A 25874-nucleotide genomic window follows, 5' to 3' on the forward strand; every position below is an offset into this window, starting at 1 on the left:
GCTTCAGTTTCCTCGTCTGTATGATAAGGAGCTTGACATGATGGACTCGGAGATCCAGTCCAATCTTCTCCTTCAGAGAGCAGAAGTCGGGGCTCGGAGGGAATTGGTGCAACCTGGAGCTGGGGGGACTGGGATCAGAGGCTGATGCTAGCTAATGAGGAAGCAGCTCCCTTCTTCTGAGCCCAGGATTCATAAGCAAATCTGTCCAAGTTCCCTTCAGGACTGGTAGTGGTAGTGAGTAGAATGGGTCCCGCAGCCGCCTCCAACCCTCCTTATCCCAAGATCTTTCTTTTTGTCTTTTGTGTAAAAACAAAAGTGCAGCCTCATTTTCAGACTCAGCCTGAGAAGAGGAAGGGCACCCCCTTGTGTTTTGAGATGGAACCCCCAGTTGTGTTTACTAGCCTAAGGAGGGGAGGGAAGGAGGGAGGGAGGGAAGGAGGAAGGGAGGGAGAAAGGATGGAAGGAAGGAAGGAAGCAAGGAAGGAAGGAAAAAAAGGAGGGAAGGAAGGAAAAAGGAGGAAAGGAAGGAGGGAGGGAGCAAAGAAGGGAGGGAGGGAGCAAAGAAGGAAGTTAAGGGAAGAAGTGAGGAAGGAAGGGAGAGGAAGGGAGGGAGGGAGGAAGAGAGGGAAAGAGAAATGATGGCAGTTCCTCCTCCCTCTTATTAAATGCTCCATTTTTTGCTGCACCCCTCCCAATCATCAACCCTCCCTCTCCCCACAGGTGGCCCAGGAAGATGTGCCTGCTGCAGAGATTGTCTACAAGGTGACTGACTCTCCAAGAGCTGGCTACCTAGTGACTGTCTCTCAGGGAGCCTCAGCTAATGAGCCACCCAGCCTGGACCCTGTGCACAGCTTCACTCAGGAGGATGTGAATGAGGGCCGGGTCCTGTACCTCCACTCGCAGGCAGATGGCTGGACTGACCGCTTCACCTTGGATGTGGCTTCCAGCGTGGGGGACCACACTAGAAGGAGTCCAGGTTGAGTTACAGGTGCTGCCTGTCACCATCCCCCTGGAGATCCAGAACTTCAGTGTGCCTGAGGGTGGAGCCCATACTCTGGCCCCTCCAGTGCTGAGGGTCACTGGACCCTACTTCCCCACACTGACTGGCCTGGAGTTCCTGGTCCTGGAGCCACCTCAGCATGGGACTATCAAGAAAGGAGACACACCCCAGGATGAAAACCTCAGCACCTTCACTTGGAAAGAGGTACCATCATCCCCAGCAAGAAAGTGAGACTCCTTACCCAGCAGGAAAGGGCAAGGGTCAGAGGCAATATCCAGTTGGCCCCCAGAGTAGATATTAAAAGATTCCCTAACAAACCAATCAGTAAAACAATTCTGAGCAGCAGCAACAGCAGATATGTATTGGGAATCTATTGTGTGCAGGATAGGAAAAAAAAAAAGTTAGGTCAGATGGGGTCCTTTCCCTCAGGGAGCTTACATTCAGATAGATAGATAGATAGATAGACAGACAGACAGACAGACAGATAATCAGACAGATAGATACATAGATGAATGGATAAGATGATGGATGGATGGATAAATAGATATAAAAAGATGTCTATATGTATATTTAGATAGATGATAAGTAAATGATAGATAAGTAGATGGATAGATGGATGAATGGATAGGTGATAGATAGATAGATGGATAGATGATGGATGTATAAATAGACATAAAATATGTTTATATGTATATTTAGATAGGTAGATGATAAGTAGATAGATGGATGGATAGATGATAGATGGATAAACAGATATAAAAAGATGTCTATATGTATATTTGGATAGATAGATGATAAGTAGATGATAGATGGATAGATAGATGGATAAATGATAGATGATGGATGGATAAATAGATATAAAAAGATGTTTATAGATAGATAGATAGATAGATAGATAGATAGATAGATAGGAAGATGATAAGTAGATGATAGATAGGTAGATGGATGGATGATAGATTGATTTATAAATAGATAGATAGATATAGATAGATAAAACATCAATACTGACAGCTACAATATAGAATTGCATGATAAATACCTTAACAAGTAAAAAAAAAAAAATGGGAAAGGGCAAGGCTCACTAGTGATGGGACAATCAGAAACAACTTCCTAGAAGTGGCATCTGAGCTGGGCTTTAAAGCGGGGAGAGTTCAGTGTAAACCTAATGAGCTCAAACGTGGGTAACCAAGAGTCACCAAGTTTGATTGGAGCAGGCTGATGAGAGAGAAGTTGAGAAAGGTGGAGGTCACCAGACCCCCTGGGGCCTCGACTCCAAGGAAGAAGAGTTTGGGGCTTGGCCCCACACAGGGTACTCTGGTAATAAGAGGCATAGACATGGTCTCTGTTCCTGGGCTACTACTCATCTGATTGGGGAGACAGGACTCATACCTGGAAGGATGTGTCCATAAGTTTGGACAAGTCCATAAGGACTCATACCTGGAAGGATTACTAGTAGGACAGGAAAGGATTTGCTAAGCAGCACAGGGAGTGAATAGTAAAGGTCTGAGAAGGAAAAGGTGATTGTAGTTTGGGGTGCTCAGGGAAGGCTTCCTGGAGGAGGCAGAACTGACCTGGGCCTTGAAGTATGGTTTGGGTTGGGCCAGGCAGAAGAGAGAGGAGAGGAAAGGGAAAGGAGGGAGATTCAGCAGTGGAAGGAGCCTGGTATATGTGAAGGATAGTGAACAGCCCAGCCTGAATGAAATGGAAGATTGATGGTGGGAGGGAAAAGAAAGGGAGGCTGGAGAGGTAGAAGGAGGCCAGATTGTAGAGGGCCTTGAATGACAAGGTAGCACATTTCACTTGCCCACTGTGCTGGCAAGAGACACCGCTGAGAAAAAGGGGAAAACAAATGGTGGCGAGGAGCAAGAGGATAATTGGTGAGGTGATGAGCAGTTACCCCCACAGAATGGGGCAGCTGGATATGATGCAGCCAAAGATGAGGTCAGAGGGGGTGGGATTCCCAGAGGGCTCCTGAGAGGAGAGACCCTCATAGGAGGAGGGAGGTTAGGCTGGCTCTGACGCTTGTCTGTGTGTCCTCCTCAAGGTGGAGCAGAAGCTGATCCATTATGTCCATGACGGCAGCGAGACCCTGATGGACAGTTTCGTCCTTGTGGCCAACGCCTCCGAGATTGACCGACAGAGCCAGCCTGTGTCCTTCAGCATCACTGTCCTGCCCCTCAATGACCAAGTCCCAACCCTTCCCGTCAACACCGGGGTGCAGGTAAGGCCTCCAGGGGGTCCCAGAATGGCTGAGAAAGCTATGGGAGTCAGAAAATTCTCCCAGAATCCTTCCCTGATGCCCTCCCACGTGCCCAGAGTAAAAGTTCAGAGGTCCTGAGAGCAGAACAATAGCTTTCAGGCAAGCACTCCTGCATACACGATGAAGGGCTGTCCTTAAACCAAGCAGCTAACAGCCATTCACAGAATCAGTGACCAAGTCAACAGTGTCACCAACCTGAAGCACTCTGATAGACACCTGAGACTCCCATTCACATGATTGACTTTCTGAGACTGTTAGAAGGACTTTTAAAGCAGGACCCCACCCACCCACCCAGCTCAGCTGGGCTAGACTCAGGAACAGGTTCCTCTCACCTTTCATTTATTCATTCCCTAAGCATTTATTAAGCACCTACTGTGAGCAGAACACCATTCAAGGTTCCAGGTGCGATACAAAACTTTAGATAAATTATGATCCCAGCCCTTCTGTGGCTCCTAGTCTGGGAGTGATGAGATACGGACAATTGTAATACACAATATTACATGATTAGTAACCCGTTGCACTCTGATCCTTGAGCCCACTCTCCTGTTGCTATTGCTCCCTAAGGTCCATAGGTCCTGCAATTTTCCCTGAATTCTTCCCAGCCTTTCCATCTTCTATGAGCTGAACATGAACTTGAGCCCTCCTTTATGTGAGCTCTGCCCATTAGAATGCAGCTCTCCTGACAACAAGGATTGGTTCCAGTTTTTCTGTTTGCATTATAACCCCAGGGCTTAGTGCTTGGCGCATAGTGAGTGCCTTTTCCATCCATTCCATTAGAATGCTGCAAAGCAAAGCCTTCTATGAGATCTGAAGAGTCCCATTGGGTAAGGGATGGGGGAAATGAGAGATGATGTCATGGAAGAAGTGACATTTGAATTAAGTTTAAGTATGGGTAGAACTGCATTCTAGGTTTGAGCAATAGACAAGTACAGGCAGTATTCTGAGATTGTGAAAAGTAATCTGGTTTGCCTAGATGGACTAGGACTATGAGACAAAGAAGGAAAGATAGGACCCTGGAGGATTGTGGGAGACAAAATAATGGGACTAAAGTCATGTACGAACAGGATGAGATAGGGACATGTCATCCCTATTATCTAATCTGCTACCACAGTTGTAGCTGAGAGCTAGGTGGAACAGTGGGCAGAGGAAAGAGCTTGGGGTCAGGAGTTCTGAGTGTGAATTCTGCGACTGATTCACTGTGTACTCTGGACAAGTCATTAATTCATAAAATGAGGATTATAATAGCACCTCCTTTGTGGGATTATTATAAGGAATGCTGGTTTGATAAATTTAACATATACTTACTTGCCATCTAGGAGAGAGGGTAGAGGAAAGGGAGGGGGAAAAGAATTGGAATATAAGGTATTACAGGAATGAATGCTGAAAATTATTTATGCATGTGTTTTGAAAATAAAAAGCTTTAATTAAAAAAAAACATTTGATTGAAAGATGTTTCCCATGAAACTGCTGGAAATAACCTTTCATCCCAGAATACCTTTGCTCAATTACAAAAAGTGGTTATCTTATCCCTCTGGGCCAGAGTCCAGAGAACATCCAGTTATATATATATATATATATATATATATTTATACTTTTATATGTATGTATATATTTATTTTCATAAATGGCAGAAGATTAACTTGTCCCAAGACTGTTTCTATCCAAATTCCATTGAAAAGATGAGCAGAACTAGATAATAGCAATAACGCTGTCCTATGTCCTGATTATTTTCCCATCTCTTCCTTGGAGTGATCATCTCTGAGATCTTCAGGGCAGTCATTAAGCTGATCACTTTACAGCTGAGAAACAGGTCTCCGGAGCGCTGAGAGCTGCTCACGTTCCCAGACTAGGCCAGTGACAAAACTGGGCCTGGAAAGCAGGTCCCTGGAGAGCCCGCCCAGTGAATCCCCCTTCCTGCTTCTGAGGAAAATGAGTCATTTTCTCCCAAAGTCTCTCTGGAATAGACTCAGTCAGGAAGTCTAGGGTAGGCCAGGATGCAGGGGGTGTTTTGCTATTCCTGAAGAAGGATGTGCCTGAGTGGGGGAGGAAAACTCACCCACAGAGGGGAGGCAGCCCATAAATCCACCAAAAAGCATTTGTTAAACACCCACTAAGTGCCAAGCACTGGGCTGGATGCTAGGGATACAGAGAGAAGATGCAAGAGCCGGCTTGAGTTTCTGCAGCAGAAACTTGTTTCCCCTTAATCCCTAAAGCCAGGAGGAGAACGGGAAATCAGGTGTGCCAGCTGGGGAAGGAGGAAGGCTGCCGGCCAAATAGACCCAGCGCCAGCTCTCGCTGGGAGAGCAGAGGATGGTTAATACCTCAATATGACCACACGGTGGCAGGCTCAGCTCATATGTCAGAGGAGCTCTTAAGGGGAGAAACCCCTCCCATTCTCACCTCCACTGAGGATGGAGGAGAGGGGGAAGGATAACCAGCCTCCTTGCCTCTGCCACCAGGGCCATGGAACCCTTACTCCTTCAGATCTGTCACTCAGGCTTTCCTGAGACCCCACATCTACTTCAGTCACCCTCACATTATAACCGACATGAGGGAAATTCAACATCTTGGCCCAGGGTCCTGCACTCAATCTGTAAGGGACCCCCCCCCAGCCATGTAGTCCAATCATTTAATAGATGAGAACCCAGAGAGTCCAGAAAAGGTCATCTGGGAGCTGGGGGGGTAGAGGACATAGAGTCAGGCAAGCCCAAGTTTGAATTTCACCTCTGTGTGACACAGGATAATTCTGTGCCTCAGTTTTCTCATCTGCAAAATGGGAGTAATAATAGTCCCTGTACCACATGGAGTTGTCGTGAGCATCAAGTGAGATAATATATGTAAAGTGATTTGCAAATTTAAAAGTGCTACATAAATGTTACATCATTATCGTTGTTGCTACTATTACTACTACCACCATTATTACTAGTAATAGTACTACTACCACTACTATCAGTACCATTACCACTATTATTATTGCTACTAGTACTACCACTATTACTATCACAACCGCTACTACCATTACCACCACTGTTATTACTACTACTATTAGAGATGAGGCAGGAGATAGAGGGCTAGGCTTGGAATCTGTTTGCCTCGATTGAATTTAGCCCCACCTCCCAGGTGAAGCTCAAATGAGACAATATTTGCAAAGCACTTTGCACAGAGCCTGGAAGACAGTAAGTGCTATATAAATGTTATCTGGGGTGATGGTGATTGTTATTATCATTATTATTATCGTGATCCTAGTATACCATCAGGTTTTAGAACTAGCTAGGACTTTAAAGATCACCCAGACTACTCTCACACACACACTTTCAGAGCACTTTCTTTGCCTCCTCCTTCCCCGCCCTTTACCCCCAAGCAGGCCCCTGTAAGCCTGTGCTCATTACTCTTCCCTGTACCTCCACTCTACTCTCTCTGGGGGCCTGGGCCTGATCCCTGGGTCCGACTCCATCCCTGCGTTCCCTAGCCAATGATTGTGTACATTCTGGCTGAGATCTCCCTGGAGAGTGAGAGGCTCTGGCTCCTGGGAGGATCTCAGCTCCCAGTCAGAAGGGAGAAGAGGGATGGGGGTGGGGCAGTGGGAGGAAAGATGGGGGGCAAGAGAGGAAACAGACAATGGGGCCTCCTGAGCTTCCAAGTATCGTCTTCCTCGGGTATACTCTGCCTTTGAGTAAGACCGTCCCTGGTTCTAGGGAACCACCCTCTCAGGCTGGGGATACAGTGACTAGGAAGGGCAAGGAGAAAGGGGGCAGGTGCATAAACCAAGTTGTGGAGGACAGGTGTCAGTAACATGAAGGAACTGGAACTGGCAGCCACACGGGTCCCTAGGGAAGCTCCACTGACTGACTGGCCCCAGCTTGGCGCCTGGGAGGGGGTGGAGGGGACAAGGGCTAGTGAGCTCTCTCTCCCTTTTAGCTTTCACCTAGATGTGCATATTGGAGTCCCAACTCTTCTGAGGTAGTCACAGTCAGGGATGCACTGTCTCTGTCCCTTCTCTCTCTCTCTCTCTCTCTCTCTCTCTCTCTCTCTCTCTCTCTCTCTCTCTCTGTTGTCTGTCTCCTCTCTCTCTCTCTCTGTCTCTCTCTATCTATTTATCTATCTTTCCTCTCTCTATCTTTCCTCTCTCTCTTTCTATCTTTCCTCTCTCTCTTTCTCTCTATCTCTATCTCTATCTTTCCTCTCTCTATCTTTCCTCTCTCTCTATCTCTATCTTTCTTCTCTCTCTATCTATCTATCTATCTCTATCTCTATCTTTCCTCTCTTTCTCTCCTCTCTCACATATACACTGCTGACCTAGTTTCATCTCTCTGTATCTCCATTCCCATTCTCTTTTAATTAATTTATTTATCTGTTCATTTATTTTCTTATTACCAGGCAATCAGGGTTAAATGACTTGCCCAGAGTCACATACTTCATGGGTCTGAGATTGAATTACAACTCAGATCCTCCTACCTTCAGGGCCAACTGCATCACCTAGTTCCCTCTTCTTTTAATTTAGATGTGAATATCTCCATATGTATTTCCATAATTCTATATGTCACCCAGTAAACTGCCTCAAATATTTTGGTTTCTTAAAAAAAAATTAACTTTAAGTCTTTTTTTAAGTCATAGAATTTCAGACTTGGAATGTGCTTTAGCAGCTACCTCCTCCAACAACCAATTTCATATACAAGTAACTTAGAAATCACCAGGGTCTTTTTTTGTTCTGTAATCTCAATCAGCCTCAAAGTCTTCATTTATAAAATGAGAAGATTAGATTTAACAATTTCTAGGATATCCTTAAGCTTCTAGTTTCTATGATCCCTTAATATCATCACACAGCTTGTCATTTCTTCAGAAATCAATCAACAGGTATTTATTAAGCTCCTACTGTGTGCTTGGACATTGGGGAAGAGGATGAGTATACAGAGGCTCTAGTCTGTACACCCAAGGAGTTTACATCAGCATCAGCACATGTCAGAAGATATATGATATGTTCAAAAGTAATACAAAATAATTTCTTAAGGAAAGAATCTAGCTTTGAGGAGGGAAAGGCATGCTAAGGGAGGAAGCTCAATTAGCACAGTAGATAGGATATTGGACCTGAAGTAAGGAAGATATGAGTTCAAATAAATAATAAGCAATAAGTAATAGAGACAGCATTTGAACTGGTTCTTTTGAAGTTAAATGTAGCACTCTTTACTTTGTATCACACAAAATATGGGACAGGACTGTCTTTTGCCTCTTTGTATTCTCAAAATCTGCACAATTTCTAGCACATAGTGGGAGCTTAAAAAATGTTGGTTGGTTAACTGAGAGGAGCGGTACTATGAGATAAGGTTTCAGAAGAGACTTGTTAGGCTATGGGGATTCAATTTTTTTAAATAGGCAATGGGGAGCCATTGAAGGGCTTTGAAGAGAGGAGTTACCATTCTGATACTTTGTAAAGATAATAAGGCAAATCTATATGCAGAAAAGAATGATACAAGGCAGTATGTGATCCAGTCCTGAGTATTGTGGCCAATGGTAAGCATTACAATATATATCAGAGGAGGGGAAAGTCAGTCTGGGCTGAGTGTTCAGGGAATGCTCTCTGGAAAAGGTGGGTCTTGAACCTTGGACTTTAGGAGATGATGGGATGGTATTCTAAACAGGAAAAAGCAAAAAGCACCAAAGCAGAAATGAGCCTGGTGTATATGATAGATAGGAGCTGGATCTGGCTAGAGAGCTGAGAGGGTTAAGAATGAAGAGATAGCATGACTACTGGATCAAAGCCAGAAGGTACTTTAAGGTCCCTTCTTCCTTCCCCATCATTTCACAAGCAAGGAAACTGAGGATCAGAAAGAATGACCGGCTCATTGAAGACCATATAGGTAATGAGTGGAAAAGTCAAGATTCAGACTTAAGTTCTTCAAATTCATGATGCTCACCATGGGGCCATGGCCCAGATCACAAAAGATTTTGAATGTTGAGCTGAAACATCCAACTCAATTATTTTATCTGTGGAAAGTTCCTGGAGTTTGGGAAGGGACAGAAGTAGGAGAGGAGGTGATCATGTAAAAGAGGCAGCCCTGACTCCCACATAAATAAGAGAATGGTAAGCAGCATCACCTATGTTCTTCCTCTCATCAAAAAAGACCACCATCTTAGTTAGCAATAGGCCCCCAACAATGGGCAACTGCCTCCTATTAGCAAGGGTCCTAGGTCTGCTAACTGGGTGAGCTAACTGTTGGGATATGCTTACAGATGTGGGAAGGAGCCATAGCCCAGATCACCCCTGATATCCTGAAAGGAGAAGATGCTGACTCTCCACCTGAAGATTTGGTCTTCTCCATCGAACCGCCGACCAATGGGAAGCTGGTGCTGAGGTTGTCACCAAGGACGGAGATCCAGCAGTTCACTCAGGCCCAGATCAATAATGGGCTTGTTCAGTTTGTCCATGAAGGTTAGTGGAGATATAAACCAACAGAAAAACAGACAGACAGAGAGAGATAGACACAGATAGATAGAGATATACATACATTTAAATACAAAAGCATTTACTATGTGCTAGGCACTTTGTATATACACTGATGATACACAGCACAGTAAACAAAACAGACCCTGCTCTCAAGAAGCTTATATTCTTTTTCTTCTTTCTTTCTTCCTTCCTTTCTCTATTTCTCTCTATCTTTTTTCCTTCCTTCCTTTCTTTCTTTCATTCATTCTTTCTTTCCCCTCAAACTAGATCTCCCTATCTGGTTTTCCTGAAAATACCCAGGTCCAATCCCATTGCTGACCGTAATGGAAGCTTTGACCTGTTGTGTTTCTGACCTGAGCAGATTTACCCCCTCGAGGCAACTTGGCCCTCACTCCTGATGATGCCATACTGGTACTATGCTTAGTTTTGGGAGATAACCTGATCACCTTTAGTACAACTATAGCTCAGACCTTCTGAACCCACTCAATGAACCAGCCCCAGCGTCCCCAGGAGCAGGGCTTCCAAAGGTTCACAACCATCCCCAGCCAAGAGCCTACATTCAAATAAGGGCACATACTTGGGAGCTGAAGGGTTGAGAAGAGTTACACACATGATGGTATAATGATTAGCCCCTCCCAACCCTGTCTGCTCTCTCCCCTACCCCCATCTCCCACCTACCACCACAGCCCCCATCTCCTGCCATCTTCATAGAGTAGGAGGAGAAAACAGTTACTTCTACATTCAGAAGTGAAAGTCAGAAAAATAAAATGGCATGTCAACAACCTAGTTAGAACTAGAACCCAGGCTACTTGTGTTCTCGGTACTCCTTCCACCCGCCTCACAAACTTTCCCACCTCCCTGCAGCCCCACTGCAACTCCACCATTCCATCAGAAAGGATCTGATACCTACTGGGGAGCCACTAGGTTACCATCCCTTGCCATCTAACATCTCTACCCATCACAACCACAGGGTTTTCCCATCCCCCGGGGTCCATGTCTAAGGAATAATGAGAAACCAAAGCCGTATTCATGGAGCCACTTTCTGTTATTCCCCAGGGCCCCTGGATGGTGGATTCCATTTCAACCTTTCCGATGGAGAGAATGTCTCCCCAGGACACTTCTTCTCTGTGAAGGCTCAAAAGTTACGACAAATCACTGTGGAAAGCAATCAAGCCCTGACCATCTGTCCAGGTGGGTCTGATTTAAAACCGACGGTTAGTTTATTTACTCTCTGGCTGTTGTCTTTATTGGGGCTATCAGCCTGTCAGAATGGTGCTGCTGAGCCTGGCAAAGTGATGGATTAGGTTTCTGCTTACTCCTCTTACCAGCTGAGAAGAACAAAGAAATCCCTTGACCTCAGCCAATCAGATTCAGAGCCCTCGTTGTCCTTTTGCCTGTAGCTACCACATGGTCCCTGGACAGTTTGTCACTGTGGAATATTGGAATCTCCCTGCATTTAGAGTCAAAGGGTATTGGTTCAAGTTCAAGGTTCAGAGGGCAGCTGGTGGCACAGTGCATAGAGCACTGGGTTTGAAAATCAGAAAGATTCATCTTCATGACTTCAAATCCAGGTTTCAGACATTGACTTGCTGTGTGACTGTGGGCAAGTCACTTTAATCCTGTTTGCCTCAGTTTCCTCATCTATAACATGAGTTGGAGAAGAAAATAGCAAACCATTCTAGGATCTTTGTCAAGAAAATCCTAAATGGAATCATGAAGAGTGAAACATTGCTGGAAACCACTGATCATTTTGGTTCAAAAATCCCAACTCTATTATTTAATATATATGTGACCTTGAGCAGAATATTTCTCTCTGTGCCTCAGTTTTGTCATCTGATATAAGGACTTCCAGGTTCTTTTCAAGCCCCAAATCTGTGGTCCCATAACCACCCAAAAGCTGATGGGCTTCCAAATTGCTTCTCACAGGAAGCTTCCAGACCATTACCAATCGGAACCTGAAAGTGACCACCAATGAGGATACAGATCCCCAGCACTTGTTTTACCTAGTGGAGCGAGGTCCTCGGCTGGGGCGACTGGCCCATTCTCGGCTGGGGAGCAGTGGGGATGCCCTGAAAAACTTCACACAGGCAGAGGTAAGTGGAGAATCCATTCCTGGGCCCACCCTCCACCGCCTTGACACCAAAAGATTTTCTGTCTTTGTTCAGGCCCAGAAATCCAATAGAGAAGAGTCCCAAATCTGTCACATCCACTTATGTATATACTGACACAGCCCTGACTGTATCTGCACAGCCTGTGGAACATTCATTCCTTCACCCAACAACCTTTTGTTAAATATCTAATTGTGCAAAATGGGATTGCTGGGTGACTAAATGAATAGAGTGCCAGACCTGGAGTCAGACCCAACTTTGAGTTCAAATCTAGCTTCAGACACTTACTAGCTTGTGACCTTGGGCAAGCCATTTAACCTTGAGTGCCTCAGTTTCCTCATCTGTAAAACGAGTTGGAGACGCAAACTACTCCAGGATCTGACAAGAAAACCCCCAATAGATCACAAAGAGTTGGACATAACTGAAACATGTGTAATCAAAATGGGAACTTTCCAAATAACTTGCTATAATAGCAGAGTTCAAATAAAGCTCAGCAGGAAAACTAGCACTGAAGCTAGTGGATAGAGCACCAGCCTTGATTCAGGAGGACCGAGTTCAAATCTGGTCTCAGACATTTAACACTTCCTAGCTGTGTGACCCTGGGCAAGTCACTTAACCCCAGCCTCAGGAAAAAGAAAGAAAGAATGTTTTTCATTGGACAGAAAGCCAGTTTTTGCTAAGAGACTGACTAGTATAGTGGCAAAGTCCTATTAGGGAAATGGAGTCTGGCACTGCGAAGAGAATGTCTTCTCAGTGGGCAGGGTCCTAGCAAGCTGCCTGGGCCTCTGCCAAGAGTAAGTTTAAAAACTGCTTTAAAAGGGTCTTGAGGCTTCAGGAAGCCAAGGTTCCCAGGCCTAAATGCTTATCAGTATCTGGCCAGATCTCCTATTGGAATTAGAAGTGCTTTTTGACCAGGATTTCTAATTGAATCAAAAGCTCTGACATCCTCAAAAGATAACTTAGCTAGGGGGACATGCCTTCCCCAGGAGGGGCTGAGACTCCGAAAGGGATCAGTTTCAGAGTGATAATCTTAAAGGGAACACAGCTTCAGTAAAAGGAACAGTTTCCCTCCACCTTCAGTAACTTCTTTATTTATTTACAATGGCTGCAGACCCATCAGAGGCTATTTATAGTTTTTAAACCATAATTACCCTTGGAATGAGAGTTAATGTAAACCCGATCTATATTTTGCCAGGTTCATAACCACTCTTCAGGCTGAACTAAAGTACCCCTAATTAATAGTAAGACTTAATAAATGTTTACTGAATACAGACTGGCCAGAATCATCCATTAATGAAACACACCATTGTCTTTTTGTTTATTTTTTTAAGGAGGATGGAATAAGCATTTAGATAATACACGTATATATATATATATATATATATATATATATGCATATATGTGCATATATATATATAACAGTAGATCTTCATCACAATCTTGGGAGGTAGGTGCTATTAATATTCCCATTTTACAATTGGGGAAACTGAGACAAGCAAAAGTTTGTGCCCAGGATCACCCAGTTTATGCTAGAGGCTGGGTTTGAATTCAGGTTTTCCAGACTACAGGTCCCCTGTGCTAGCCACTGCTCTACACCTATTAAAGGTCAGCATAATCCCAAACTACTAACTCAGTGATTTGTTGCAAAGTCTCACTCAGCATTACTAGAAAGTCCATCTCATTCATTTTAACTGGAATTCTAGAACTTTGAGATTGAGAAAGTTGTTTTCCTAACAAAGAATGCTGTGAGCTTATAGGAAAGAAGTTATTGCCCCTATCTTACAGATGTGAAAATAGTTATAGAGTTTCTATGTGTTGCTAGAAGCAGAGTTCTTCCTATTATAAAGCCTGCTTACTTACCACTTATGAAGAGGTCCCAAATGTTGCTCTGTAGAATGAGGCTTCTTAAACTGTGGCTCACTACCCCATATAAATGTGGGGATTGTGAAATTATGGCAAAATGTATGATTTATATACTTATTTTATATGCCTGTATACCCAGGGTCATATAAAATTTTTTTGGTTGAAAAAGAGTGACAAGTGGAAAAAGTTTAAGAAGCTGTGGAGGACTCCAAGAAAGGCTACTATCTTTTAAAATAGGGAAACGCTATTAGTTAATTCACTCATTTGTCTTCTGTCTTTTAGTTCTCAAATGAAGGATAATCAGGAGACATATTTGTGACATTCAGATTCATTCTCTCTTATGGAAAGGCTGTACTGGTAAATGAAACCACAGATTGTTATAGAGGTGGACATGAGTGGTACAGTGGATTGTTTTGGACCTGAAGTCATTAAAACTTGAGTTCAAATCTAGCCCCAGACCCTAACTAGCTTCAAGAAGCTGGTTTAATCTTTGCCTCAGTTTCCTCATCTGTAAAATCTAACATTTACCTTCCAGGTTTTATTTAAGAATCAAATGAGATAATAATTGTAAAGCACTTAGCACTGTGCCTACACATAGTAGTTGTAGTATAAATATTAGCTGCTGCTACTATTGCTACTGTTACTACTATTGATGCTATTGCTACTGTTACTACTATTGATGCTGTTGCTACTGTTACTACTACTGCTGCAACAGCTGCTGAAGCTACCATCACCATCATCTACTATTAACTACTACTTGTATTATGTATTACTATTGTTAATTACTCCTGCTACTGTTAATTACTACTACTGCCGCCACCTAGTAACTATTATTAACTACTATTATTACTATGTATTACTATATCACAGTATATTACTATCATTATTAACTACTATTACTACTATCATCTGTAATACTGGAGAAACTGAGGCAAGATAGAGATTAGAGAGTTTTTAATATTTTGTTTGGATTTCTGAGAGGGAAAGGTTGTGCTAGGGCATGTTGCCCCCAGGGCTGATGTCCAAAGCATCCAGCAGCAAATGTGAGTTCTCAATGACATATTTATATAACTCTAAACTCGGGTAGATACACAAAGGCAGGGGGTGGAGTCCAAACTCTGGTGATTGGGAATCTCCAGGCAGAGACCATCAATCCAGTTCTGACAGGTAGGACCATAAATTCTTATTCTAGTTAGAGGTGTTTAGCTAGAACCAGGAAGTCTGAACTTAAAGGGAACCAATGGCAAGTAGGTATCTGAGTCTTATCTTCTAGAAGGCCAGATCTCCACAGCCCTAATTATCTCAGTTCTAAAGAGATGAAAAGGAGGGGGGTTCCAGCCAGGACAATTAGGGAAACTGAGGCAGAACAATTCAGGGGAATTGTGGCACAACACACCTAGTAACTTATTAACGAATTATTGCTATTATCATCATACATTGCTATTACATTAGTGCTATGTATTATTATTAACTACTATTACTACTATTAACTTCCTGTGAGGAGTAGCGAGGTGTAAACTGCTTGCAAACCTGAAAGCTAATTAATATTATTCCAGGTTACCCAATGTATTGACTTGATCTAAGCTTCCTAGTTAATCCAAAGTCATCCCTGATACCTGAATATTGGGGGTGACCCACCTATCCTGAATGGCTGTAATAGAGTGGAAAATGTTTTGGAAGTGACACTGAATAGATGTTGGACATGAAATAGATTCAAACATAAGTCACTTGACTGATCTCAAACTTTGTTTATTGGTTCAATGGGGGCCAGCTGTAGGCTCTTGTGAATAATCAGCAATAATACAAATATCAAGTCTTTGTAAACTCCATCACCTATGTACAGGCTAGCTATTATTAGCTCAGAGATTTTTAAGATCTAGGAGTGACTAGTCCATCCAATCCCAGCCATCCATGAAAGGGAACCACACTATTAGAGGCCAGATGTATGATCATCCAGCCTCCTCAGCTTCAAGGAAGGGAAACTCACCAGCCATTCAGTCGGCTTTTACTAAATGCCCACTCTGTGCCAAGCACTGTGCTAAACACTGGGAACTCCAAGAAAGGCAAATGACAGTTTCTGGCCTCAGAATTCATGAGAGGCTGGAGTGGTTTGCCATTTCCTTCTCTGGTTCATTTTGATGAAATGCCGAACCCAAAGCATATTGTAATTCCAGGACCCTCCCCATATGGACCACCAAATATGGGGGTAAGGGATTGAACCCAAAAATATATTAGTTTTGGGCCAGTGTTGTGAGATATTAATTGCTAACAAATAGAAAAGTCTAATCCCTCTTCTAAATGAGATATTTATAAAAAGTGCTTAGCCAGAGCACATAGTAGATGCTCCATAAATCTTCCTTTTCTACTTACCAGTCCTTTTAATACTTGAAGACAATTATCCCTTCCCCACCATCCCCACCCACCCCTTCTCTTCTCCAGGCTAAACAAGTCTAGTTTTCCTTCTTGTTAATTTTTTTTTGTTTTTTTATTTATTTATTTATTTTATTAAATCTTTTCCAAGCCTCCAGGGTCACCAACACATGTCTGGCTTCTCCCCCTTTTCACTCTCCCTTCTCCTCCTCATGAAATTTTCAACAGAGCTGCCTTAGCAACTATTGTTTTCAACTCTGTCACAAGAGAAATGGAAGATTTCCCTGGGGGGTTCCTAGGATCTTGAGAAGAAGGAGAGGAAAAAGAATTTTGACAACATAACTCTCACTTTCCCCAGAGGCCACCCAAATTACTTCCCCTTCAACTATACCTAGAGTTCTGAGCCGAGGGTGTTTATTTAAAAGGAAAGACACCCCCTAGAATAGCAAGATGAGGAATTTCTGTGACATAATCTACCCCTTCCTGAATAGGACTGCTCTCTACAATACTCCCAAAGTAGTCAACCTGACCTTAGTAGAAAAACCAGCCCTCTAGTAATGGAGGATGCCCACAGAAGTAGAGAGCTAAAACAATGGTTTTTCCCCTAATATTTGAGACAAAATTCATCCTTCCACAACAGCTTTCTACCCATCATAGTATATTCATCAGAACCCAGTAGAACAAATCTAATCCCTTTTTCACATGACAGATTTTCAAATATTGAAGACATAGTACCAAAGAATAAAAATATTCATACTCTATTCTATATTTTGGGCACAAGTCTGCCAGAAACAATTTTGTTAGATTTAATATTAGTCTAATATTCAAACCATTTCTTGCTTAGATAGACGTCCAGAATAGATCCTCCATATCCTCCAATATATCTCTGTTCCAATAAAAATTTAGATAACATAAGAATTCTTTTTAACTATCTAATAGTATTTTATTGTTTTCCAGTTATATGTAAAGAGAGCTTTTATTCACTTTTATAAAATTTTGAGTTCCAATTTTTTCCACCCCCTCTCCAAAATAGCAAACAATCTGATATAGGTTTTATACACACACACACACACACACACAAACACACAAACACACACACACAATAATATTAAACCCATTTCCACAATAGTCAGGTAACATAAGAATCTTGAAGAAGAAAATCACAAAGTATAAAAAAAAGTGAAAGTTAACATTCCAGTTGAGTAACTAGTCACCATGCTATTCCTTCTGGACCACTCCCCTTAAAGAATCACTTGGACTCCTCCCAAAAGGCAATTATCTTTAGAAAAGAAGAAGGCCCTTCCCTTTAAAGGGAATAGAAGGCACTTCCCATGAGTAGCTCTTTGGGGAATTCTTTCTGGGAATAAAAAACTAGAGATAGTCTTCGGTTGATAGCCCATCCCTTCTGGGGTGGAAAAGACAATGTTGTCAGTTATTCTTTGTTCCAAATTTGAATTATCTTTTTTAACCTATTTCCTTACGCAAGACCTTTCTATCCTCAACCTATGACTTCTTTCCAAAGGGTTTTCTGCTCCCTCTCCCTCATTCCCCAAGGCTAGGAATGACTTTTTGGACCAAAGAAAAGTATTATTTCATAATATTTTCATAAACAAGGAGTGACGTGCTTCTAGATCAGCCGTCTCCCCATCACAATCTTGCCTCTCTTTCCTAGCACCCTACATGCCGTGGTCTCCAGTCCTCCCATCATTTTGGTTGTGTCCTTCCCCAGGGGCTTTTTTTTGGGGGGGGTCTCCCACATTCCTCAGACGTAGTGTCCACAATACTCCAGATGATATCTGACCAGGAAGTGAGCCTTATCACCAACCTAGTCCTAGCATGCTGCTGCCTTTCCTAATATGATCAAAGATTGTGTAAGCTCCTTTTAGCCAGGAGTCCAGGAGCTGAAGAGTTACTGGATCAGTCAAGAAGCATTTACTCTGTTCTTGGCACTGAGATGGTATAAGATTTGAATGCTAACATAGTTATTTGCTCAACTAGTTGGCTTCCCTAGCCCCTCCCAGCCTCCTCAAATGCTCCAGCCTAGCCCGCCCTTCTCTGTGCAGAAACAGGTGTTCTGGCCTTCCCTTCTCCAATCAACCCTTTAAAGAAGGATCTAATAAATCCATTTGCATTAAAGATTTAGTAATGTTACTGTTACTTGGTACTTAGTATTGGCTACAGATCTCTGTCTTGGTTATTGGAAAAAACAAATGGAGAAAGGAAAGACATTCTGGGAAACATTCTACTTCATATTCTACTTAAAGAGTCATAAAAAAATAAAATTAAATAAAAAAATTTAAATAAATTTTAAATAGATTTTTATAAAGAGTCAGCTCTTTCCCTTAGTCCAGGATCAATTCTGAGGGGAAAACCATCCCAACTCTGGAAGCCTGATGAGGAACCATAGAAACTCTAACTACTTAATTTCCCAGTTTGAGAGAGGTACCCGCTTGCTTCCAAACTCAGAAACTATAAGCTTCCCCCCTGCCAATCACACATCCAAAATGATTCTCCTCTTCTAGGTGGATGCAGGAGAGATTCTTTATGAACACGAGATGCCTTCGGAACCCTTCTGGCTTGCCCAGGACACCCTGGGCCTCCGGGTATCCTCACCTCCAGCCCGAGATGTTGCCATCAGCCTTTCTGTTGCTGTGTCCTTTGAGATCCCCTGCTCCCAGCGTGCCAGTCGCCTTTGGAAGAATGAAGGTAAAAGCTACTTGCAGGTTTTTAGGGAAAGTGCTGCCAGGTTGGGGAAGGTGGGGAAGATATGTTAATTAATGGGGAGCCCTTGAAAGTCAAAGATCCCAGAATATTCAAGGAAAGGATCTGTTGAGGAGTCTGAGGTGGTGCTAAATGTGTGTGGGAGATCCGGGACCAGCTACCGCCCCGTGATGCTCCCTGCACTCTTGTTCTCTGCCTCAGGGACTCTGTGGATAGAAACAAGCAATTCTGTGGCTACCAGAAGTTTCCCTCTCTCCTCCTCTCTTTATAATCCTGCTAGGGACAACTCTGCTCCTACTCCTAGGCCATCAGAAAGCCTCACAGAATATCCCATCTTCTAAACCCACTAGGGAAGAAACCCTGTCCCTCTCTTCAGAGAGATCCCAGGCTGTCAGGAAAGACCCTGTCCCCAGAGAGCTCTCAATCAGATGGACTTTACCTTCAAATTAGCTTAAAAGAAGAGGACCCATAAAAATGGAGATCTGGACAGAAACAACTACACCCAGAGAAAGAACACTGGGAATTGAATGTAAATTGTTAGCACTACTGTCTATCTACCCAGGTTACTTACACCTTTGGAATCCAATACTTAATGTGCAACAAGAAAATGGGATTTACACACATATATTGTATCTAGGCTATACTGTAACATATGTAAAATGTATGGGATTGCCTGTCATCTAGGGGAGGGAGTGGAGGGAGGGAGGGAAAATCTGGAAAAATGAATACAAAGGATAATGTTATAAAAAAAAATTACTCATGCATATATACTGTCAAAAAATGTATAATTATAAAATTAATTTTTAAAAATGGGGATCTTCAGGGATCCTCTGGTATAAGAGGCAGAATGAGTGGTTCCTGCCCTCTAGGAGTGCAGTAAGAAGATCTACTCACTTTTCCCCCTCTTAGCTAGCCCCAATCTGATGGGGAAACACTTTCCCTGCCCTCCAAGTGGCCAGTCAGGCAGGGGCTGCCCCCCAAACAACAGTTCTTCAGCCAGTAACAGTTAGGCTGCACTCACATGTGCCAGGCCTTGTGCTAGCCTGGCAATTCCAAAGCATAACTGTCTTGGGGAAGAAATGAGGTTCTCAATACAGTAAGCATCTATAGGAAACATACAAAGCAAATGTGAGATAATTGGGTAATTAAGGTGGGAAAGAGAGGGAGAGCACTACCAGCTGAGGAATCGGGAAATCCCCAGTTTACTAGGCCCTGCTTGAATGAATAAATTCTTTCACTCGTTTATTCCATATCTGGGACACACTCCCACCTTCCTTCAGTCCTTGCTTTCCAACCACTACTGCTCCCTCCCCTCCAAAGATCCAGAGCAGCACTGATCTCTTCTGGCTTTCCCCCTTTTTCCTAGGTCTCTGGGTCCCGGAGGGTCAGCGGGCAGAGATCACCAGGGCATCTCTGGACGCCTCCAACCTCCTTGCCAGCATCCCAGCCGCAGATCGGCCCTCCCACAACATAGTCTTCATCGTGACAGAATTGCCTACCCATGGCGAACTGTGGGTGGGCAACAATCACCTGGGGGGTAGCCAGCCTTACTTCCTGCAGTCTGACCTGGCCAGGGGGCAGCTGGCCTATATCCACAGGGGCTCAGGGACCCAGAGAGATGGCTTCCACTTCCAAGCCTCTATCCAGACTGGACAGCGAGACTCGGCTCAGCCCCCCATCGCAGACCATGGGCCTGTGATCTCTGAGACTTTCCAAATCACGGTGCGGGATGTCAATGAGAAGCCTCCTCAGCCCCAGGCCTCCAGACCTCTGCAGATTGTTCGGGGTACACAGGCCGCACTTTCCCGGGCTCAGCTGAGTGCTCTGGATCCAGATTCTTCCCCTGAAGAAATCGAGTACCAAGTGAGGAGGGCCCCCCACAATGGCCACCTCCTGCTGGTGGGCAGCCAGCCTCCCCCCGTGGCCCGATTCACCCAGGCAGATGTGGACGCCGGAAGGCTGATCTTCGTGGCCAATGGCAGCAGCACCCTGGGTATCTTCCAGCTGAGCGTCTCGGATGGGGCAAGTCCCCCTGTAGACACCTCCCTTTCCGTGGACGTCCTGCCGTCTTCCATCGAGGTCCGGACTCGGTCGCCACTCGAGGTACCTCAGGGCTCCAACTGGGCAGTGGTGACCCAGCAGCACCTTTTTGTGATATCTGATCAGGAGGAGCCGGACGCCACGTACTCCCTCACCCACATGCCCCAGCACGGACATCTGCTGGTTAGTGGGCGGCCCCAGACAAGCTTCAGCCAGAAGCAGGTGGAGCAAGGAGAAGTCGCCTTTTCCTTCACCAATTTCACCTCGGCCTCTGACCACTTCCGCCTGCTCTCCCTTGCCCGTGGCGCCAACGCTTCCGCCGCAGTGAACGTGACCGTGCGGGCACTGGTGCAGACACGGGCTGCTGAGCCCTGGCCACAGGGTGCCACCATTCTTCTGGACACAGGCATCCTGGATGCTGGAGAGCTGGCCAACCGGACACAGAGCATGCCCCAGTTCCGGGTCCTGCAGGGACCGCGGAGAGGCCGTGTGGTGCGGATCCCCGAGGAGAGGGACCAGGAGCCTCGGGCACAGCCGGTGGAGCTGTTCACACTGCAGGACCTGCAGGAAGGGCGGATCGGGCTGGAGCTGAGCAGGCCAGAGGGCCGGGAGCCACCCAGGCAGCACGACGGCATTACCTTCGAGCTCTCCGCCAGGGGCGTGCCTCCGGCCGTGGCGTCCCTGGACTACATGACAGAGCCTTATGACGCTTCTCGGCCCTATGGAGTGACCCTGCTCACCTCTCCGGGCTCCTCTGAAGCCAGCAGCAGCTCCCGGGGAGAGGACAGCTCCTCCCGGACAGTCACGGGGCCCAAGGGGCCTGAGAGACCCACCCCCGACAGCAGGGAGGCGGAAGCGGTCCCCACTAGCGGGCAGGGCCAGGCAGCACCCACGAGCGCCGCACCCGCAGAAGGGAGCACCTTCTTGGGCTTCATCGAAGCCAACATGTTCAGCATCATCATCCCCATCTGCCTCATCCTGCTCCTGCTGGCCCTCATCCTGCCGCTGCTCTTCTACCTGCGCAAGCGCAACAAGACGGGAAAGCACAACGTGCAGGGGCTGTCGGCCAAGCCCCGCAACGGCCTGGCCGCCGACTCAGAGACCTTCCGCAAGACTGACCCCAGCCAGACCATCCCGCTGACCTCGGTGCCTGGCAAGGGCCCGGAGGCCAGGAGCCCACAAGACCCAGAGCTGCTGCAGTTCTGCCGGACACCCAACCCTGCCTTAAAGAACGGCCAGTACTGGGTCTGAATCCCTGCCCACCCGGGACAGCTGACAGATGATCTTTTCCCTCCCTGGGGTCCGAGGTCCCACTTCTACCTCCCGCTTCCATTTTCCTGACTCCCTTTACCCATTCTAGCTCTTCTCGATCCTTCTTCTCAGTGGGTTTCTCAGATTGACCATGGCGCCCGCTCCATCCTCATCATGTCTGAGGAGAAAGAGAAACTCAGTCAGTTGTGGGAGGAAGATGAAAGGCCTAGGGGTAGAATGCAGACCTCAGGGCTCAGGGTGAGCATCAGGGATCTTCCCCTTCCCCACCCCCTACCTGGGAGCTCAGAAGGGTTAGTAAGAAGAAAAGAAAGTGGGGGCAGGATGGGAAATTTGTGCCAAGGAGATGAAGCTGGCCCCTCTGCCTGGCCGGTTAGGAGGCAGGGTAGCCTATGGGGAGACCGGTGGGAAGAGGGGCTCTTGGGTCTATCAAGTTCCATCTCTAGTTCCTGGCATGACGTTGGATAAGTCATGTTCCCCTGTCAAGGGAAGGGCAAAGAGAGAACGCTCTCTCCTCCTAGAGAGCCTTGGCGAGGGTGGAGATCGGACAGATGGATTATACTTCAGGGGTACTCGCCTCAAGGCTCCACCCCCCCACAGCCCTCCTGCAGGCCCGCCCTTACTCGGGAATGGGGGTTCCAGTCTGACTCACTTGGGGTACTGGGAAGGGGCTTCCCCTCAGGGCCCAACAATGCTGGTGACCTGGGCCTTCCCTCTCATGGTGGGGCTAGTGAGGATGGGGAGAAGGGAGCGATGATTCCTCCTCTGCAGGAGGGGCCATAGGGTCAGTAAGATAATATATTTAGGGTTTGTGGGAGGAGAGGGAGTTCCCTGGGGGAGGGTTCCACATTTATTTAAAGGACATTGCACAAAGATCTATTTAACACATTGCTAAAATGGACCAGGTTGGGAGCTTGCAAACAGCTTGGGGAAGCCGGCCTTCTGGGCTGGCAAAAGCACCAGGACCCCAGCCCCGGGTTCCAGGTCTGGAAGTGAGCGCCCCACAATGTGACAGCAGGGGGTTGCCTTGCCAGCTCACAGAGCAGCTGAGCCAGACAATAGACCAGGTGCCACCTCTGGCATTGGGGTCCTGAGAAGATGCCACCAGAAAGACCTCATCTGCGGGGGACCAGGGACCAAGCCCATGGAGAAATCGGGGTCTCCAAGTGTGGGCAGAGCTCCCGCAGGCTCTTGGGATCTCCCACCTGGGGGAGAAAGTATTTCTTGGGACTGGGTGGGGAATCCCCAGGGCCTCTATAAATGGTGCTTTGGTTGGTTCCCAACATCTTGGTGTCCACACTGCCTTTATTTCCACGATGGGAAGAGGGCAGGGGGAGGCAACACAGATGACCCGTTCGGTGCCGGACCGGAGGGCGACTGGGCCCAGCACAAGGGCCAGACAAATCACAGACTTAGTGCTAGAAGGGCCAACTTCCCCACAGCATCCATCATCCACAGAGGGAGAGTCATTTGCCCAATCATGGGGGAGCAGGCTGGGACTGCAAGCCAGGTCCCCTGACTCAGTGCTCTTCCTACTTATCTTGGCCTAGGAAATAATAAAACCATCACTGGCATTTTGTGTGTATTACCCACCTTGATCCTCCCCATCCTGTGAGGGCAGTACTATTATCCCCATTTTAAAGATGAAGAAACTGTGGCTCAGTGACTTGCCCAGAGTGATATAAGTAGCATTCAACTGACACAGGATTTGAACTGAGGTCTTGACTCAAGCTCTACCCCCTGTACCACTAACATACAGAAACATCCCCCACAGGGAACCATTTTCGCTGGTGATGCACCCAGGGGGGCAAAGAAAGGTAAAAGGCATCGCCCGCCCTCGAGGAGCTCACAGTCCAAGGAAGGCAACCTGCAGCTGTCTGCGTACAAGCAAGTTCTATAAAGAATGGACTGCAGAAGTTCAGCGAAGGGGCGCGCTAGAAGGATGAGGGCTGAGGAAGGAGTTTTATTTGGGATGTGAAGGAAGCCTGGGAAGCCGCTGGGAGGCAGAGGCGAGGAGGCGGGGTGTTCCAGGCATGGGTGACAGCCAGGGAGGATGTTCAGAGACAAAGGCAAATCGCCACATTGGAGGAGCAGCTTGAGGAGCGGGGCATGAGCTGTAAAAAGGTACCTGCATAGGGTGGAGGATTGGAACTCAGATCCAGGGCATTTCCCACTTCACCACACAGCCTTAAAGCCGCCCTTGCCTCCAGACATCCGTTGGGTCCTAAATCCAAGGTTTTAATGTTTCAGATGGTAATTCTGGATGGCAAATGGCACAGGCATTATTATCCCCATTTCACAGACAAGGAAACTGAGGCAAATTGACTTGTCCCAAGTCACACAGCAGAGAAGTGATGGAACCACAAGTGTTGATGTTCAATATTCTAACTTCCAGTCTAGCACCAGAGGGGAAATGGAAGGAAACTTCCGTCTTCTCTGCCCAAAAGGGATTTTATATGAGACTAAAATAGTAACTGACCTTTCAGCAGCAGCACTTTGATCTTCATAAAGTACTTTTTCTACATGGTCTCTCCTCCCCTCCCCCCACAGGTCTGAGGTGGTCCTGAAGGTATTATTAGCCCCATTTCACTGATGAGGAAACACGGGCTCCCAGTGAGGGAATGGCTTACCCAGGCATACTGTCATAGCACAGCACCTAGCTGCAATGACTGCAGTCTGTCACAGGGAAGAGACAGCAGAGACCCAAAATAAATTCCTGGAAAACTTGCAGAACTGTCTTGCTCATTTGCGGGTTTTGCGAGTGCTCTCGCCCCCTGACCCCCTGGGCTAGGAGTTAGGACCAGACCAAGCACTGCACCAACCCCAGAAAGTCACAGTACTGTTGACTGTTAGGGCTGAAATGAGTCCAGTTCAGCCCATTTTACAGATGGAGCTGAGGTTCTGAAAAGCCTTTCCCACCATCCTTCTCTATATCCAATCCCATTGTGGATTGGAAAGATGGGCTACGGGGAGGAGGAAGAAACTGGCCGGCAGCTTTACATGCACACACACACTGCTCTTGGCCTTGATTCCCCACAATCCTTAGGTTAGAATCGTGGAAAATCAGAGCTGGAAGGACCTTCAAAGCTACTTTAAACTGCTCATTTGATAGAAGGAGAAACTGAGGCCCAGAAAAAAAGGAACCTGTCTACGGTTGTCCTAACAGTGAATGGATACCAATTTTCTGACACTCAAGGTCTGTTCCATCCACCTACCTGCCTCTGTGAGTTCAAAGAGTGTTCGATTAATTCCTATATGACACACCTGTATTGTGATAGGTCGTCCTCCCTAATCCCTGGGGGCCAAGTACAATTTGGTGCCTGTCCCTCCTCTATAAGTTCGGGGCCAACATTCTGTCCCTGTCTTATAAAAATCAAATAATCTTGGCATATAGTAGGTGCTTAATAAATGCTTATTGATTCATCACCCAAGGTCAATCACCCTTGCCCCTGGCACTCATATGGTCCTCTGGGTTGATTCCAAGGGTCATTGCTGATGGACTAAAGCTCATATGATGTTGGGGAACTAAGCCTAGGATTCACATTCAAGGAGGAAATGTGAGGGACAGAAGAAACAGTATTCACCCTAAAGTCAGAAACCTGGATTCAAATTTACCACTACCTCTGATTCCAAGAGCCCATGTCCTATAGCAAATGACTTAGTGGCAGCTGGATAGAGCACTGGGCCTGGAGTCAGGAAGATCTGAGTTCAAAGCCAACCACAAATGCTGGATGTATGACCCTGGGCAAGGTTTTTTAATCTGTTTGCCTCAGTTTCCTCATCTGTAAAATGGGGGTAATA

At 45.9% G+C, this 25874-nt stretch overlaps 1 protein-coding gene across 1 annotated transcript in view; it reads left to right on the top strand.

Moving 5' to 3' along the window:
• The window catches only part of CSPG4 (chondroitin sulfate proteoglycan 4), a 95578-nt gene extending 72222 nt beyond the window's left edge, over positions 1-23356 (top strand). Inside the window, 8 exon segments of the mRNA XM_074296918.1 lie at positions 721-951; positions 953-1204; positions 3045-3221; positions 9489-9687; positions 10759-10893; positions 11629-11795; positions 18566-18749; positions 20131-23356. Coding sequence (XP_074153019.1) covers positions 721-951; positions 953-1204; positions 3045-3221; positions 9489-9687; positions 10759-10893; positions 11629-11795; positions 18566-18749; positions 20131-22055 — 3270 coding nt within the window. The 3' untranslated portion in view covers positions 22056-23356.
• Positions 23357-25874: the final 2518 nt, after the last annotated feature.

Source organism: Sminthopsis crassicaudata, chromosome 2, assembly GCF_048593235.1.
Source record: "Sminthopsis crassicaudata isolate SCR6 chromosome 2, ASM4859323v1, whole genome shotgun sequence".
Taxonomy (NCBI): Eukaryota; Metazoa; Chordata; class Mammalia; order Dasyuromorphia; family Dasyuridae; genus Sminthopsis; species Sminthopsis crassicaudata.